The following is a 16,442-nucleotide window of genomic DNA, read 5'->3' on the forward strand; positions in this document are numbered from 1 at the left end:
ATGTTCGTTGCATCGATGACATTGTCTAACCATCTCATCCTTTGCCATCCCCGTCTTCTTTGGCCTTCAATCTTTCCCAGCATCAGGGTCTTTTCCAGTGAGTGCTCCCTTCTCATTTGGTGGCCAAAGTATTTGAGCTTCATTTTCATTATCTGGCCTTCCAGGGAACAGTCAGGGTTGATTTCTTTTAGGATTGACTGATTTGATCTTTTTGCAGTCCAAGGGACTCTCAAGAGTCTTCTCCAGCACCATAGTTCAAAAGAATCTATTCTTCGGCGCTCGGCCTTCCTTATAGTCCAACTCTTGCAGCCATACATGACTACTGGGAATACCATTGCTTTGACCATGCGGACTTTTGTTGGCAGGGTGATGTCTCTACTTTTTATCATGCTGTTTAGGTTCGCCATCGCTTTCCACTGGAGAAGGAAATGGCAACCCACTCCAGTATTTTTGCCAAGAAAACCCCAAGGACAGTATCAAAAGGCTAAAAGATCATACTAGTTTCTTTATAAAAAGCATTCCTAGGCCCCAGACAACTGTCTGCAGAAGTCAGTGGCTCCTGAGATTCTGAAACTTCCTCATTTGAGAGTTAGCATTATCTCTGGTGTTTAGGATTCACAGTTTCACAGAGTAATGCAGTGACCTGTGAAGATGGCAACTCTAAGATAACCTCCAGAGTAATGCAGTGACCTGTGAAGATGGCAACTCTAAGATAACCTCCAAAATAATTGCATCTGTAAACATGGTCTTACAAGTACAAAGGAGAGAGAGAGAAGAATTTCTTAAAAGGAGGACTTAAAAAAAAATATTATTACTGCTGATGTCCCTTTTAGCTATGAAACAAGGGGGCACTTTAATTCACCTTACCTAATGACTAACAAGTAGCCTTTAAATTCCTGAAGGGGGGGAAATCTAACACCACAATATAGTTTGAATGATTCCCCCCCCCCCAAAAAAAAATAGTTATTGTAAATCTTGAGTAATTAACATGGGGGGAAATTCATACAGAGAGATCCAGATGGTGGCTAGTGTTGAACTGTGGTACCAGTAACAGTGGTAGTTTTATTACCATTACATTTTCATTGTCAAATTGTATGGAGTGATTGGTAATTTAAAGTTATCTAAGAGCATCAAGCCACTTAGAAGTATTTTCAGGAATCAATACTGAAAAGCATGCTTATCTGTACTTCTTCTTCACACCCCCACGTGTTTGTTTTGTTAAGTGACTACCTCTTTTACAATTCCACTTATGAGACCTGAACAAAGGATATTAGAGGGACGAAGAAGTGAACAAGGAATGAATAGCTAAAGAACTTCTATTTCTAGTTTGCTTCACGGACCCCATTAGCTATGCAGCATACTGAATCTCTGCATAGGCCACGGATATAAGCACTCCTGAAACCTGGTCAAATGTGGAAGGGGCGGGGGGAGGACAATAGCCTGTCTGTGCCCTATCTAATTGGCGGTTCGGTTCTTCTTTTGTATGTGGCAGGACTGTCTGGAATGTATTCTTCATAACCAGTTGCTGAACCATAAATGACAGTGGGATGCTCTCTGTGATCTATGCACTCATTTTAACACAACAGTTAAATTCTTCACTTGGTAATATATGAGAACTTCTATAGTCACAATCAAAATCACTTTTCATGACTAAGAAAGCATGCAGTTGACCCGTATAGGGGTGATTAAAACGATATAAATTCTGCTCTAGTAAGTTGAACCTGCCAACATTTTTCATAGCTGATCTTGTTACCGGACCACCTAAGACAGTCACAATCATTGTGGATCTTCTCAGGAAGCATAAGTAAAAGTAGCTAACATTCATACTGAAACTCAGGTTCAGTAAAGGATACAAAATCTAAAATTAACTTTTATTCAACAGGAATCAAGGCAGATTTTTTTTTCAGCTCACAAAGAGAACAGAACAACATCACGCATCTGCAGAAGCATACATTTAACAGCTTTCCTCATTCTGCTCAGTATGATTCATTCAATTATTACTTTTGTATTCAAAGACAGCTTATTTTCATGCAAATTTACATCCCATTATGCATAAAGGATATACTTAATTGTGCTGAAACAACTGCAAATTTAATTAAAGTTTGCCATTCTAAGCATAAAATAGATTAAAGAAAATGCTGACAACAGAAAAATAAAACATTTCACTATTTAATTTAACTGTGCATTTATTTTGAATCCAAAGATCAAAATAACCACGGCTCTAATTACAATTTCATGGCAAATGTCACAGTGAAATTTAAGTCTCCATTCCCCTCCCCCCAAAAAAACTGGCTACTTCATGTCAAAGTCTAGATGTGAAAAAGTCCTTGCTTTCTATTGCAATGAATATTACACAAGGAAAACAAAACTCCCATTTTCACCTGCAGCATTGATCTATGGTGGTGTCCTCTTCAACACCATCTGCTATGAACAGCAAGTACTGCCTGTAAATTTCTCTTAATGGGAGTCCCAGCTAGACTCTATCCTTCATTACTACACATCGTCTATGACTTCATAATAACCTGACCATTGTGACAATCCTAGACAGAAGACTGTTCAGGAGCTATATTCTGTCTTGAATTTCCCAGAAGGAAGATTGGGACAGAACTGTAACTAATTAGCTCACTGATGAAACCCTCAAGTAGAATTCCACTTTCAATTCAATGGACCCAAGGAGTGATATGCTGGTGAAGCATATCTGTTTTAAACATCTGGATGAAAAAAAAAACATCAACATTATTGGAAATGATGTGACATAAAGCAGGTCACCTCAATAATGAGAAGTGAAGAAGGGGAGAGAAAAGAAGTAAACAATATATAAATTAACTTTATATATATATATAAAGCATGTTTTCCATGCAATGCAGTTATTTTAAGCATATGGCACTGTGACTGAACCCATTGAATGACATTCTGCAAATAACCTGGCAATTTTTCTAATAATATCAGAATTCCATCAATATAGATTCTTATTTGCATTTACAGGTCTAAAACAAGTGTAGTTGGATTTGTGAATGTAGTTAGTACTCACAAACCTAGGGCATATTACATGGGAGTCTATGACTGGATGTTTTTTTGTCTGTTTGTTTTACAACGCTAAAATTCAGCTAGAGAAAGGGAACAAACGGCAGGAGGGCTGCAGCAGTTGAAATGGGGGAGTTTAATCCTCCCCCCCCATATCATTTCCCCTACAGAAAATCTCTCCCCCACCACACAACGTTACTAGCAGCAATATCAAGATATCAAGGTTGTACTTTCTCCCAAGAGAGCTAACAGGAATTTTGGAGGGACATTTCAACCAGGGAAAAGAGTTAAACCCCTCTCTCAACTCTGAGAACCCAATATAGTCTAGCCATACCCACCCACCCCACAGCTGCTTTGTAGTATTAAATAAAACCTTGAGAGTTGATGAACTTTGGGTCCAGTGGCATTTTTAAGACCAACAAAGTTTATTCAAGGTATTTGTTGATCTTAAAGGTGCCATTGGACTCATTTGTTCTGCTGCTTCAGACCAACACAGCTACCCACCTGAACCAACTAAGTCAAACACTGTAATGGAAGGCAGAAAATTGTGTTCTGATCTGATGTTGCCATAATATATAAGATATTTTCTTTTCTTTTACAGGATTTATATCCTGCCTTTCTGCCCTCACAAGGGCCACCAAGATGATTAACAAATGAAAACATTCATAATAAAACCACATTTCAAAACCATTAAAACCAACAAAAAAGAACAATAACGCACCATTAGAATAATTAAAACAAGAACAACACTTAATACAAAGACATAAAAACAACAATTAAAACATTGTGCAGGAAGGTGGGACCATTTCTTGTTTTATAACAATAACATTTACAATGTAATCCTATGCAGAGCTACAGTGCAATTCTATGAAGAGCCCAGTGATTTCAATTAGTTTAAACTGGGACACAGGGTTGTACATGTGCAAGGATATCAACCTGCTAAAGCCAGTTGAACAACAAGCAAGAAAGAATGTGTTTTAGTACACTGTGGTTTACACAAAATAGAAAATTGCCCACAGAACAGCTTTAAACATATCTTAGCCAAATAAATGGATTCTCTAAAACATTTGCATAATGTCTGAGTTTTTCCCACACAATTATGTTACTGTAAAACATCACTTATCCAAATACAACAAAGAAAGGCAAATCAGAATTATTTTACATAACTGCTAATGGTCTAAATTTGTTTCAAATCAACTTCAATTCAAAAAAAAGCCAGAGGGTCCAAAATTTAATCCAATGTAATTAAAACATTATCTCACCAGCATTAATGGCATAAAGAAAGTCAGTTTCATTTTAAGTTGGTTCCCCCCCCCCAGATAATGCAATTAGTATAATTTTCAATGTATTATACCATTTCCCCCCAAAGACTAGCTTACCTGTTTGATGTCATATGTAAGGAGGACATATTTTAAATCCGGAGACACTGAATACCTCGATGCTTTGAAAGTTACCTAAGAAGAGATAACAGTATTAGTGATTGTGTTACATGAAGTTATTTTTGTCTTAGACATCTGGAAATAGAATACTGAGGAAATCAAACAAATTAACCAAAATGTTGTTGAAGGCTTTCACGGCCAGAATTCATTAGTTGTTGTAGATTTTCCAGGCTGTATGGCTGTGGTCTTGGCATTGTAGTACCTAATGTTTTACGACTGCTGGCGAAATGGCAGGTACTACAATGCCAAGACCATGGCCATACAGCCCGGAAAAACTACAACAACCAATAAATTAACCAAGAGCCAGTTTGGTGTAGTGGTTAAGTGTGCGGACTCTAATCTGAGAGAACCAGGTTTGCTTCCCCACTCCTCCACTTGCTCCTGCTGGATGACCTTGGGCAAGCCATAGTTGTGATAAGAGCTGTTCTTGAAAAAGAGCAGTTTCTGTCAGAGCTCTCTCAGCCCCACCTACCTCACAGGGTGTCTTTTGTGGGGAGGGGAAGGGAAAGGAGTTTGTAAGCTGCTCTGAGACTCCTTTGGGTAGTGAAGGGTGGGGTATAAATCCAATCTCCTCCTCTCCTCCTCCTCTAAAACTAAAAACATCAAGGACATTTTGAAAGTACTTAAACCTGCCCTAAAGTATCTTTTTTAGATTCCTGCCTATGCTTGAAAGTTTTATAATAGACATGGTATATTAAAAATTATGTTAAAAAAATTAAATAGCAGCCACATATTTCAGTATGTTTCCATCCAGTTCTTTCCTTAAAGACAATATCGTGCAGAACAGTTTGGGAGGGGAGGATGCAGATGCTTCAAACCAATGCAGCACATTCTAACCTTTTTATTTCTGATCTCAAAAATTCCAGAGGACCTTGCTTTTTTTTTTTTTTAAGATAAAAGATTTAAAACCCTCAGTGGTCTGGCAAATATAGTCGAGGAGAACAAAGCACGGTCACACGAATAACACTTTATGTCTAGATAAGAATACATGACACCCAATTGAACTCACAGCTATAATTGCATCAAGAGGTAATGGTGGTGTCAGAAAGAATGTAATGGATCTGAGGTAGAGGAAGGATCAGTGTGTACTCGAAGCAACAGAAACACTGAAGGGGATCATTTTATATGAATCTGCAGATATATCTAAAGAACAGAGGGGTCAAGCACGAGGCACTTCAGACACCTGGGAAAGCTGTAAAACGTAGTTGACTGGGGAGCATTAGGAGTATAAAGGGGAAAAAGCACACGAAAATCATGCTCATAAATGTGCTAGTATCTTTTCCTTTTTTGCCCCACGTGAGTAGTAGGAAATTTGGAATATGTAATAGGATCTGTCTTTTGCTTTCACATTTCATATGAGTTGTCTGTCGATTCTGCTGCCAGTTTAACTTTTCCGTACTGTATTTTCCCTTGCACTTCCCTTTACCTGTCCTGTCTATCTTTACTAGGCCCCCAGCACAATGTCATATAAGGACATAGTGTTGGACAGTAAGGAGATACTGTCAGCACAAGCCTAAGGGGGAGGGAGTGCACAGTGAGCCAATCAGGCGGTAGTCTGGCATATCCCCAAGATAACACCAATGCAACCTGAGATTGCATTGGCACACTGTCCCAATGCTGCTACACCAGTCTTGGCCACCAGCAGACCACCAACATAGGCTGCTGAGCCAGCGTGGGAATAGTTGGGCCTGACTGGAGTCGGTCAGCTCCCTAACCTGCTTCAGTCTGGGAATGCCTCTCAACAGTGAAGAAAACTTACAACAGAAAAAAAACACAGCATAACCCACACAACAAAATAGGCTAAGTGATCCACACTAGTGCAGCCCATCCAAAAGATCCAGTGGAGCCCAAAATGACAACTACAGCCACCACCAGTCACCCACTGTGTTCTATGAATCAGCTGCCCCAGAAGATCGGACCAGAAACAACAGGTTGAAATTATATCAGAAGAGTTTTTGGCTAAACATTAGGAAGAACTTCCTAACAGAGCAGTTCCTCAGTGGAACAGGCTTCCTCAGGAAATGGTGGGCTCTCCTTCTTTGGAGGTTTTCAAGCAAAGGCTAGATGGCCATCTGACAGCCATGATGATTCTGTGAACTTAGAGAGATCATGAGAGGGAGGGCAGGAAGGATTGCATTGGTGATTAGTTCTTGTGGCCCCCTCTTACACGCCCAGGGAAATGCTGATTGCCACTTTGGGGTCAGGAAGCAATTTTTTCTCCAGGCCAGTTTGGCGGGAGATCCTGGAGGTTTTTTTGTCATCTTCTGGGCATGGAACACTGGTCACTGAGGGTGGGGGGAGGTATTTGTGAATTTCCAGCCTTGTACAGGGGGTTGGACTAGATGATCCTGGAGGTCCCTTCCAAGTCTGATCTATGATTCCATGATTCTAAGAGACTAGCTGGTTTCCTAATAACTGTTCAGGTTTTCTGGTAAGGTCACTCTTTTAGTGTATCGAATTCTTTCCCCTTTTCTGAAATCACAATGTGTCTTCTTTCCCCTAAGTAGTCTATAACCATTTGCTTTCACAACAGACCAAGGGACTGCCTCAGTGCCAATTTCCTGTAGAACTGGATGGGACTTCTATTTCTTCCCTGAAAATATGATCCTATTCCTTTTGGCCTGATTGGGAACTTCAGCCTGCTACCCAGTCACTCTTTGCCAGAATCTCAAACCCCAGTTCTTGGTGTCTGTGTGAAAATGTACTTCAGCTTTAGCTGACACTAGATTCCAAATTCTTAGACGGAATCCTTTCTCGGGTTATGTTTAACATAGCTAAGACCAGGAATCTCTCCCTTCTTGGAGAACAGGTGAAGTGCCAGAAGATTGGAGGAGGGCAAATGTTGTACCCATCTTCAATAAGGGGGAAAAGGAGGATCCGGATAACTAGCAACCTGTCAGCTTGACATCTATACCTGGGAAAGTTTTAGAACAAATCATCAGACAGTCAGTCCTTGAGCATTTAGAAAGGACAGCTGTGATTACTAAGAGCCAGCATGGGTTTCTCATTCTCTCTCTCTCTCTCTCTCTCTCTCTCTCTCTCTCTCTCTCTCTTTCTTTGTCATTTTGGGATCAGGAAGAAATTTTTCTCCAGCCCAGTTCGGCCAGAGATCCTGAAGAGTTTTTGTCATCTTATAGGCATGGAACAGCAGTCACTGTGAGTGTGGAGGGGGAGGTATTTGTGAATTTCCTGCACTTTGCAGGGGGTTGATGACCATGGAGGTCCCTTTCAACTCTATGATTCTATGATTCTGGGATGGTGTCTGGCTAGCTGTCAATTAACAAATACTGCTGGATGTCATTTGCATATTGATGACAGCCTACTCCAAATCTCCTGACTAACTGGGCAAGAGGGCACATATAGATGTTAAGCAGCATGCACAGGGAATGGGCTGGTGGGTGGTTTGGGTGTGTGTGGGGGCTGCTCAGAGAAGGGAGGTCTTTGTGTCCTGCACTCTCCCATAGCACTCCTGGCATCTGGTAAGCTGCACAGGTTGTCAATGTAGGTGCAGGAACCCATGATGGATACAAGGGAGCTGTGTCCATGTATGCAGCAGGGTGTGTGTGGAGCAGCACCTTGGCCACACTGATGACATTTGGGGCAGCCTACTGCATAGGTGAAGGGCTGTGGTGGCTCAGAGATTAAGACGATGAGCTGCAGACCAGAAGGTCTGTAGCTCAGCACTTCGAGACCCTAGTGCCGCGTGATGGAGTGAGCTCCTGTCTCTAGCCCTGGCTCCTGCCAACCTAGCAGTTTGAAAACAAGAAATTGCGAGTAGATAAATAGGTACTGCTTCGGTGGGAAGGGTACAGTGTTCCGTGTCGGCGTTTAGCCATGCTGGCCACAAGGCCACAGAGAAGTCTTTGGACAGCCCTGGCTCTTTAACTTGGAAACAGAGATAAGCATCTCCCCCTAGAGTCAGATTCTACTGGCTTTCGAGCAAGGGAAACCTTTACCTTTTTTACCTTTACTGAGAAGGCCATCTGATTCCCCCTTTTGCCATTTGCAGTAGCAAAAGATTAGCTCTGCGTCTTTTGCCTACTCATGTGGGGATCAAGCTGCAAACTCTGACTGCTAACCCTGTGCCTTTCCATGGAGCCACGCCTCTGCCTGGCTTCATGTGTAGTGTGATGTCAGAGCTTCAGTGGGGTGCCTAGTGCCTCCTGCCATAACTCCTCTGAACCTCCCCTCTTGGCCTAGTGGTTAGGGTGCTCTTGGGCGTGGTGGGGGGGTGGGGGGGGTTCCCTCCCTTTTTCAAGGGAAAGGGTGTGTGGTTCGGAACAGGAATATGTTCATGATGGCAGCACTTTTGTCCATCAAGCCATTGCTGGGGAAGAGGTGGGCATCCTGTCTGACACATGGGTTTATTTGAGGCCGGCGGATCATGTGAGCTTAGGAGTTCTGGGCTGCAGCGGGCTATGCCGATCGAGTGTCTGCACTAAGTTCAGCATCAATATGGCGAGCCGCGAGGAGCTGCGGCCCGCCAGGTTGCCCAGGGAGGGGTCCCTTGCATCACCGGCAAAAGGACCTGATCGAGGCCACGTCCTTGGAGTTCACAAGCTGCTGCTTTCGGCTGCCCAGCGTTCCAAGGAGGGGAGTTCTTCCTCAGCTGGACCTCAGATGAGTATAGCCGTGCCCCATTGTGTCTTCCCCATTTTGATGCTTTTGTTATTTTCTATGCTGTAATTGTTCTAATGTACTTTTGTAACTAAGGAGCTTGTATGAATTTGTATGATTCCGATTTTGTATGACTGCAGAAACCTTTAGTAAAGACAACATTTATTTAAGGACTAGCGTGTTGTCTCACTTCCTGGGATATAGCCGAGCGTCTCATTCGCCATCCGACCTCTGTATAGACTGGTATAGAACTTACGCACAGCCACAAACACCCAATTTTCCTTGGTAGATAACTTGGATTGGGTCTCCAGGAATTTCCTGGAGAAGTTGGCATAACAGGGCTGCACCGGGCTATGCTGATCAGGTGTCTGCACTAAGTTCAGCATCAATATGGCAAGCTGCGGGGAGCTGTGGCCCGCCAGGTTGCCCAAGGAGGGGTCCCTTGCATCACCAGCTGAAGGACCTGATCAAGGCCACGTCCGACTGAGACCCAAAGGAGCTGTCATATTTCATGGTTTGAGTGATGAAATTCGTGGAAAGGTCAGGCCACCTGTTCCTGGATGACAGCAGCCGTGTAGATGTGGTGGCGGCCCGTCTGCGGGGAGCGGCCGCAGCTTGGTATGTGTGGTTGCATAACACACGGAGCCCGGAGCTGGTTAATTTGGACGCTTTTATGTGGGCGTTATGTGCCCAGTTCGAGGATCGGAATGCCACGCCCAAAGCAAGAGCATTCCTTCGAACTTAAATCTGATGGCTGCTGGTACCGTGGCCACAAACTGTTTGTGCCCCTCTCCCTCAGGGGGGAAGTTTTGCAAGCGGTGCACAGTTCTAAGTTATTGGGACATTCTGGCTTTGTAAAGTCCCTGCAGCTTTGGAAGGATTTGTCTTCATTTGTCAAGTCATGTCAAGTCTGTGCCATGAGTAAACCCCGGCCAGGGAAACCACTAGGCTTGTTGCAACCACACCCGACTCCTAGCACGCCTTGGGAGGTGATTTCCATGGAATTTATTACAGACCTACCTCCCAGTAAATCTATGACTGTCATTTGGGTGGTTGTGGACTTATTTTCTAAACAGGCTCACTTTGTCCTGTTTACGTTCCTGCCCACGGCGAAGGCCCTTGCCAAAGGCTTCATGTTGCATGTGGTCCGCCTGCATATGCTCCCGTCCAAGGTGATATCTGACAGGGGGGCCCAATTTGTCTCCCGGTTTTGGGGGGAGCTTCTGAAACTCATGGGAGTCGAATGGGCCATGAGCAGTGCTTACAACCCAGAGACTGATGGACAAACGGAACGGGTTAATTAGACATTGGAACAATATCTTCGCTGTTTCACTAATTATCAACAAGATGATTGGGTGGACTTGCTACCCCTAGCCGAATTTTGTTACAACACTTGCCACTCGTCCACTGGACTGTCCCCCTTTAAGGCTTTATATGACTACGACAGTCCCCCGGTGCCTTTTTTGGAGGGGCCAAGTGACTTGGGGTTGGGGGATGCTGCTCACTGGTGCCAACGTTTGAAAGACTCGTGGCCACTCCTTTGTAAAACGTTAAATGCGGCTAAGGAGGCTTACAAGACTCAGGCTGACAAGAGAAGGGTGGAGGGTTGGGCTCTGCAGCCTGGGGATTCGGTGTATGTGTGAACTAAAAACATTAAAGTCTTGCGTCCTAGCCGGAAACTGGGTTGGAAATACCTTGGTCCCTTCAAGGTGAAAAGAGTGATTAATGATGTGGCAGTGCATCTGGATCTTCCTAAGAACTTGAGAAATTTGCATTCTGAGTTTTATTTCAGCCTCCTGAAGCAGAATTCAGGGTCGAGCCCCTGGCGACCATCACAACCTGTACCCCCTCCTATTATGCTTGATGGTGAGGAACATTATGAAATCTCCAAGATATTGGACTCTAAAGTGAAATGTGGATGTTTGTTTTATTTGGTGGAATGGCTTGATTTCGGACCCCAGCACCTCGAATGGGTGGAAGTAGGGGCTATTAGGGCCCCTAAGCTGTTGTGGAAATTCCACAGGGAGTTCCCGGATAAACCGGGATCTCTCCCGAACTGACCAGGAGATATCCCGGGCTGGGCGGGAGAAGCTGAGTTTCGAGGGGGCAGAATGTCAGCTATGTTGCCATGATGGGGGGGGGGAATGCATTTTCTTCCTCTGTGGGCCAGATGCTGCTTCTTTACTTTTGCTTCTGTAATGCTTGCTTATCTATGACCTTGCAGGTTGCTGGTGTAGTGTCTGGAATGCCTGGAACTATGGGAGCATTTTCAGTTCCCAGCTGCAGCCTCTAACGGCTTGGGAACCCTTCTCCCACGCGCGAGAGCCAGGCTAATTGGCTTATGGAACGGGGGGTGCATACGAATACCCTATATCCCATTATGCTTGTAGGAACGTTGCCATTCCTAACAGTGATTGTGTTAATGCCTCTATAGCTCTGCAATAAAGTATAACCTTTCTGATAAGCATGTACTCCGTTGTTGGCTGTGGAACCTGACAGGTTCCTTCCCTCATGGGCATAGGAGGGTGTGGCTTGAGACATGTACCTCAGTTGAGGTTGTACTGTTGCTGGGTCTTCCCTGTTTCTGTTGGCTCTCCATGGAGGGGGTGACATCAAGAGCCAGTAGCTAGATCAGTGCGTGGTGATTTGCTGTGCTTGTGTCTGCCACTCATGGGGACATCACTGCTTGCAATTGTCTGATTGGTGGATGTTGCCAGAGTTGCTATGGACTCCAGCACACTTGCTATGCCACCTATGCCTTATGAAGGGCCATACGTTCTTGTTTCCCCCTGCAGAATATCTATAAAGAATGAATCAATACTGCCACAATTGCACTAGTGGCCAACTGACTCTGCCTCGGTAGCCTTCAGGAGCACAATGCCAGTGTATCAACTATCAGCTACTATACATACATGCCAGATTTATCTTCAGGCACCAAATCATAAGTACCCTTTAAAAATCCAAGTATATACCCACCATTGAATTTATCATTTATAGGCTCTGAAACTAGCTTGTAAATATTAAAACATAATTAATGCCTCTGCAACCCAAAACAATTAAAACATACCACAAAGAAAACAAGTTTCTGCAACAATAGTTTCCTTGAAAACTATATGGCATATTAAGTAACACTAAATACTGCTTTTATAGGATTGAAATACTTATGAATTGCTAGCATTTTTAAAGATTGGAGGGTGTGTGTCTGGAAAATTACCAAAGGCAAACAGTTGAAAATCTCAAGATATATGCTGAATAAAAAGCCATAAAAACTGTTGAGTTTCAAGTTTATTCAAGCTTAACAGCCCATAGACCATAGACTATAAAAAACAGACATTTAAGAACTAGAAAACACAATAAAGCAGAAGTTTGCCACATCCACGGTACAGAGGCTACTCATAAATAATCTTAATTTTGAGGTATCAGGAGTGTCTGGATATTTTAATAGCTATTTTCTAAGAAATCTCTCTCTGGCTGTTGAATACTTTGGACAGTAAAAAAAGTTATGGGGCAATGAATCAACCTCTGCCAAAGAGCAGTCACAAAAGCACTGATCTGAAGATGTCTTGAGGAAACAGCCCTTCATCTGGGCTGTTGGCAGCGCATTACAGTGTGTGATTGTATATGACCACCTCAGTTTTGGAACTACCAGCATATTGGGATAGTGACGGGGTTTTCTTCTGACAACAAAACCATAAAGACTAACGTGAATAAATTCTTTCCTCAACTACAGAATTTATTTATGTATTATTTCATTATTATATGGGCATATATGGGCAAGGTTGAAAATCTGCCCTTATCTGATACACTGAAGACAGTCTGGTAAGATTAAGCTCAGTGAGAAACATGCAGATAGGCTTCTGCATTGTTTATGAGGGAAAACAACACCACCACCTATGAGCTAAGAAAGATGCTTGCACCGCCGCAGACAGCAGAGAGCAGGCAAGCCAATATAGTGAAGGGAAAGCCTCACACAATCCAAGCTTTACTGCACTTCTTATGCAATGCCCCGTACTATTTGATTGCATTGACTTACACCGGGCAATCTGCCTTCAGGCTCAGTGAAAAAGGCTAATTATAAATAAAGTAAATAAATGAACAGTGTCTTGGGAGTAAGCTTCATTGATAGACCTGAGTAAGATTTTGATTAGACCTGTTTATGACTGCTGTCTTAATTTCTCTTTCCCTATCCCACCTGCTCTTGATAACTGCTACCCTAGGTGCCGGATATTGAAAACACAATAACAAAAACATAACTCCCATACAGAATTTACATGCCTGTAGGTAAGGGGAGCTCTGAATGTGCATAATGTGCATAGCAGTCTTTGGATCAGGATACTCATACAGCCATGTCAGTATGCAAGCTATGCCAGGGCTGTATTTCACCATTTGCAAATTTATTCAGTTTTCAGGGGTCCCTACTGTAATGCCCATGGGTACTATGGCATTAGGGTTGCCCAGACTCGCAGAGCAGTTGGCGAGGGATGGGGGTTCACTTACCAGTAGAGGGGAAGAACACTGGTTCAAGGTTTTGGTATTAACCTTCAGGGCCCTAAATGGTCTGGGACCAACATATCTATGGGACTGCCTCTCCTGGTATACCTCCTGAAGAGCATTACTCATCACCTGCTGGTGATCCCTGGCCTGAAAAATATCTGGTTGTCCTCAACCTAAGCCAGGGCTTTTCTGGCCCTGGCCCTGACTTGGTGGAATGATCTGCCAAATGATATTTGTGCCCTGCGGGAACTAATACCATTCCTCAGGGCCTGTAAGGCAGAAATGTTCTGCCAGGCCTATGGTTGAGGACAGCAACAGTTTCCATCAAGCCTGGCACTTCCATCTCTCTCTCTCTCCCCATGGGGTAAGGTTACAATTTGGTCTAACATCAGTGTCATCTGAAACTTGTCTGTATTTTATTGTTTTAATGGTTTATTTTAATCTGTAATTGTCATTATTGGAATTGTTGTACACCACCCTGAGCCAATGCACAGGAGAGGGTGATCTATAAATCGAATTTACAAACTAATTAATTAATTTACACAACATGCTTAAGTGACCTGGAAGTGACGTAGGCACATCAGGGGCAATGCTCTGTTTTTTGGGCAGAACTCTATGGTAGAATTTGTTTCTACCATAGAGTTTTGCCCCAAAACCAGAGCATTGGCCCCAATGTCCCCAGCATGCCTACATCACTTCTGGGTCATGTAGGAACATCACATCAATATCCAGTGTTCCTCCCTTTGGGGAGGGTAATTCTCCCCCGCTTTTCATCTGGCTGGTGGCAGAGAGGCGGGGGCTGAAAGCAGGAGACCCCTGCCCCCACCAGGGGGTCTGGCATCCCTACATGACATCCACTGACACCTTTCCTGGTACCCAACCAAGGTTGTTAAAAAGTGGACAGGGCCAAACTGAGCTTTCGCCCAGCACAGCTTCTAATTGGCCATTGGAAAATTAGTTGATTGTGTAGATTTTTTAAAAAAACAAAAACATCTTTCTTTGTCAGCAGCTGCCTCTACAGTAAAAATATGTTCACTGTGACTGCAAGTAAACTGAGTGTATGAAAGAAAATATTTTAAAACAATACTTTCGTTTTAAAGTCATCCTATTAAACAGAGCTTCTATCTAAAATGTTGAAGACTTACTATTAGAATTATGCATAACTTTATTTTGTGACATTTTGTGGCTGGCCCTGCCTCCTGCAGCAACAATTTTGTGTTTGGCTCCACCTCCTGTGGCAGCTATTCTGGGGTTCTGCCCACCCCCCTGTATCAGAAGTCCAAAGGTATTTGTGGGATCAAAAAGGTTTGGGGGCCCCGGTCTAATTCAGTTTGCAAGTGAAACACCAAGGAATCAAATTGTCATGCAAACAGCTTGTTTCATCCTTCTGATTTAATATGAAACCAGAATTTGAATGTTATATTAATGGGGGGGGGGAGGGAAATGCCTGGAGCCATCACAGTTAAGTCATATTGGGAATATTTTCAGAATTCACAGCGTGGAAAATTCAAAGAGCCCTGAAGGGAGTTAACATTCCCAGTCCAACTAAGCTTCAATGAAATGTGGTTGCCTAATTTATTCTAGGCTCTTTTACAAATCCCAGATTAAATAATTTGGCATCTGGATTGGCAACCGACTCAGAAACACGGCCCAGTAGTAGTTTTCAGGATATTAAACACAGAGCACTTTAAGGAACAGAACAAAATCAAACATCAATAATATCCTCCATTTTTCACTGTCCATATATTACTCTCTTTCTCTGAGAAATAATGCCTCCCCTCACCAAAAATACCTTTCATATGAAAAAAGACATACATTAAAAAATCAAACAATATTATATCTGATTCAAGTCTCTTTAGGTATCCTGGTATCTAGAAATATTCCAAAATGATTAAATTCAGAATATTTATGGTATTGTAACAATACCTATTACATTATTCACATGGTTACCGCCCTCTGAACAAAAACAAGTCCATGGTGTAACTACTTAAGTTGAAGGAAGACTGCTTTGGCTAGAATAAAGTTCCAAATCTTGCCAAGCAGAGTGGCTGAACAGCATGCACATGTGGGTATCAGGTCCCTTCCAACCACAGAGTTGCCAGAGTCCAGGTGGAGCATGGAGATCTCCCGCTGTCACAATTGATCCCCAAACTACAGAGATCAGTTCCCCCTGGAAGAAAATGCTTGTGAGGTCCCTTGCCTCCCCAAGACCTGTCCTCCCCAGACTCGAACCCCCCCCCCCAAATATTCAGGTATTTCCCCACACACTCTATCCAACCATGCTGGGTTCCAGAGCCCTCCAATATTTCCCTCTGCAACCTTAGCGTAAGCCTTGGTGCTTGGAGGGGGAGGGGTTAATGTTCATCCTCAGTTCTCCTGACTTTCTATAAAGCCCTCGGGAGAGACATGAAGCAGCTTCTCCTTGCCCTCCTCCCTGACATCTTGCGAAGGAGGCAAAGAAGGATGAGCTTGCTGAGAGCAAGTCTTCAGCCTTCTGAAGAGGAATTAACCTGCATGAGAGATTAGGAAGGGGGCATGACCAGGGGTCTTTTTGGGCCGGAGCCCTCCAGAGCACCGCTCTGGCAGCCCGCGTGGCAGCAAGCCCCGCCCCCGAGTCCCCTGAGCCCCGCCCCTGGGTCCCCTGAGCCGCACGAGAGTGCTACGGCTCGGGCGAGGCCCGTAGAGCCCAGCCCCCAGGTCTTCCAAGCCGCGCGGGAGTGCTGCGGCTCAGGCGAGGCCCGGAGAGCCCAGCCCCCGGGTCCCCCGAGCCGTGCGGGAGTGCTGCGGCTCGGGTGAGGCCCGGAGAGCCCCGTCCCCGGGTTCCCCGAGCCGTGCGGGAGCGCTATGGCTCCGGGCAGGGCCGGGGAG

At 43.9% G+C, this 16,442-nt stretch overlaps 1 protein-coding gene across 1 annotated transcript in view; it reads right to left on the bottom strand.

Annotated features, from left to right (window-relative positions):
- The window catches only part of DPP10 (dipeptidyl-peptidase 10 (inactive)), a 240,468-nt gene that overhangs the window by 200,245 nt on the left and 23,781 nt on the right, over positions 1–16,442 (bottom strand). The window contains exon 3 of the mRNA XM_015423766.1: positions 4,404–4,478. Within this exon, the coding sequence (XP_015279252.1) occupies positions 4,404–4,478 (75 nt within the window). The remainder of the gene's footprint in view (positions 1–4,403; positions 4,479–16,442) is intronic.

The sequence above is a fragment of the Gekko japonicus genome, unplaced genomic scaffold (assembly GCF_001447785.1).
Source record: "Gekko japonicus isolate JY-2015 unplaced genomic scaffold, Gekko_japonicus_V1.1 scaffold2080, whole genome shotgun sequence".
Taxonomy (NCBI): domain Eukaryota; kingdom Metazoa; phylum Chordata; class Lepidosauria; order Squamata; family Gekkonidae; genus Gekko; species Gekko japonicus.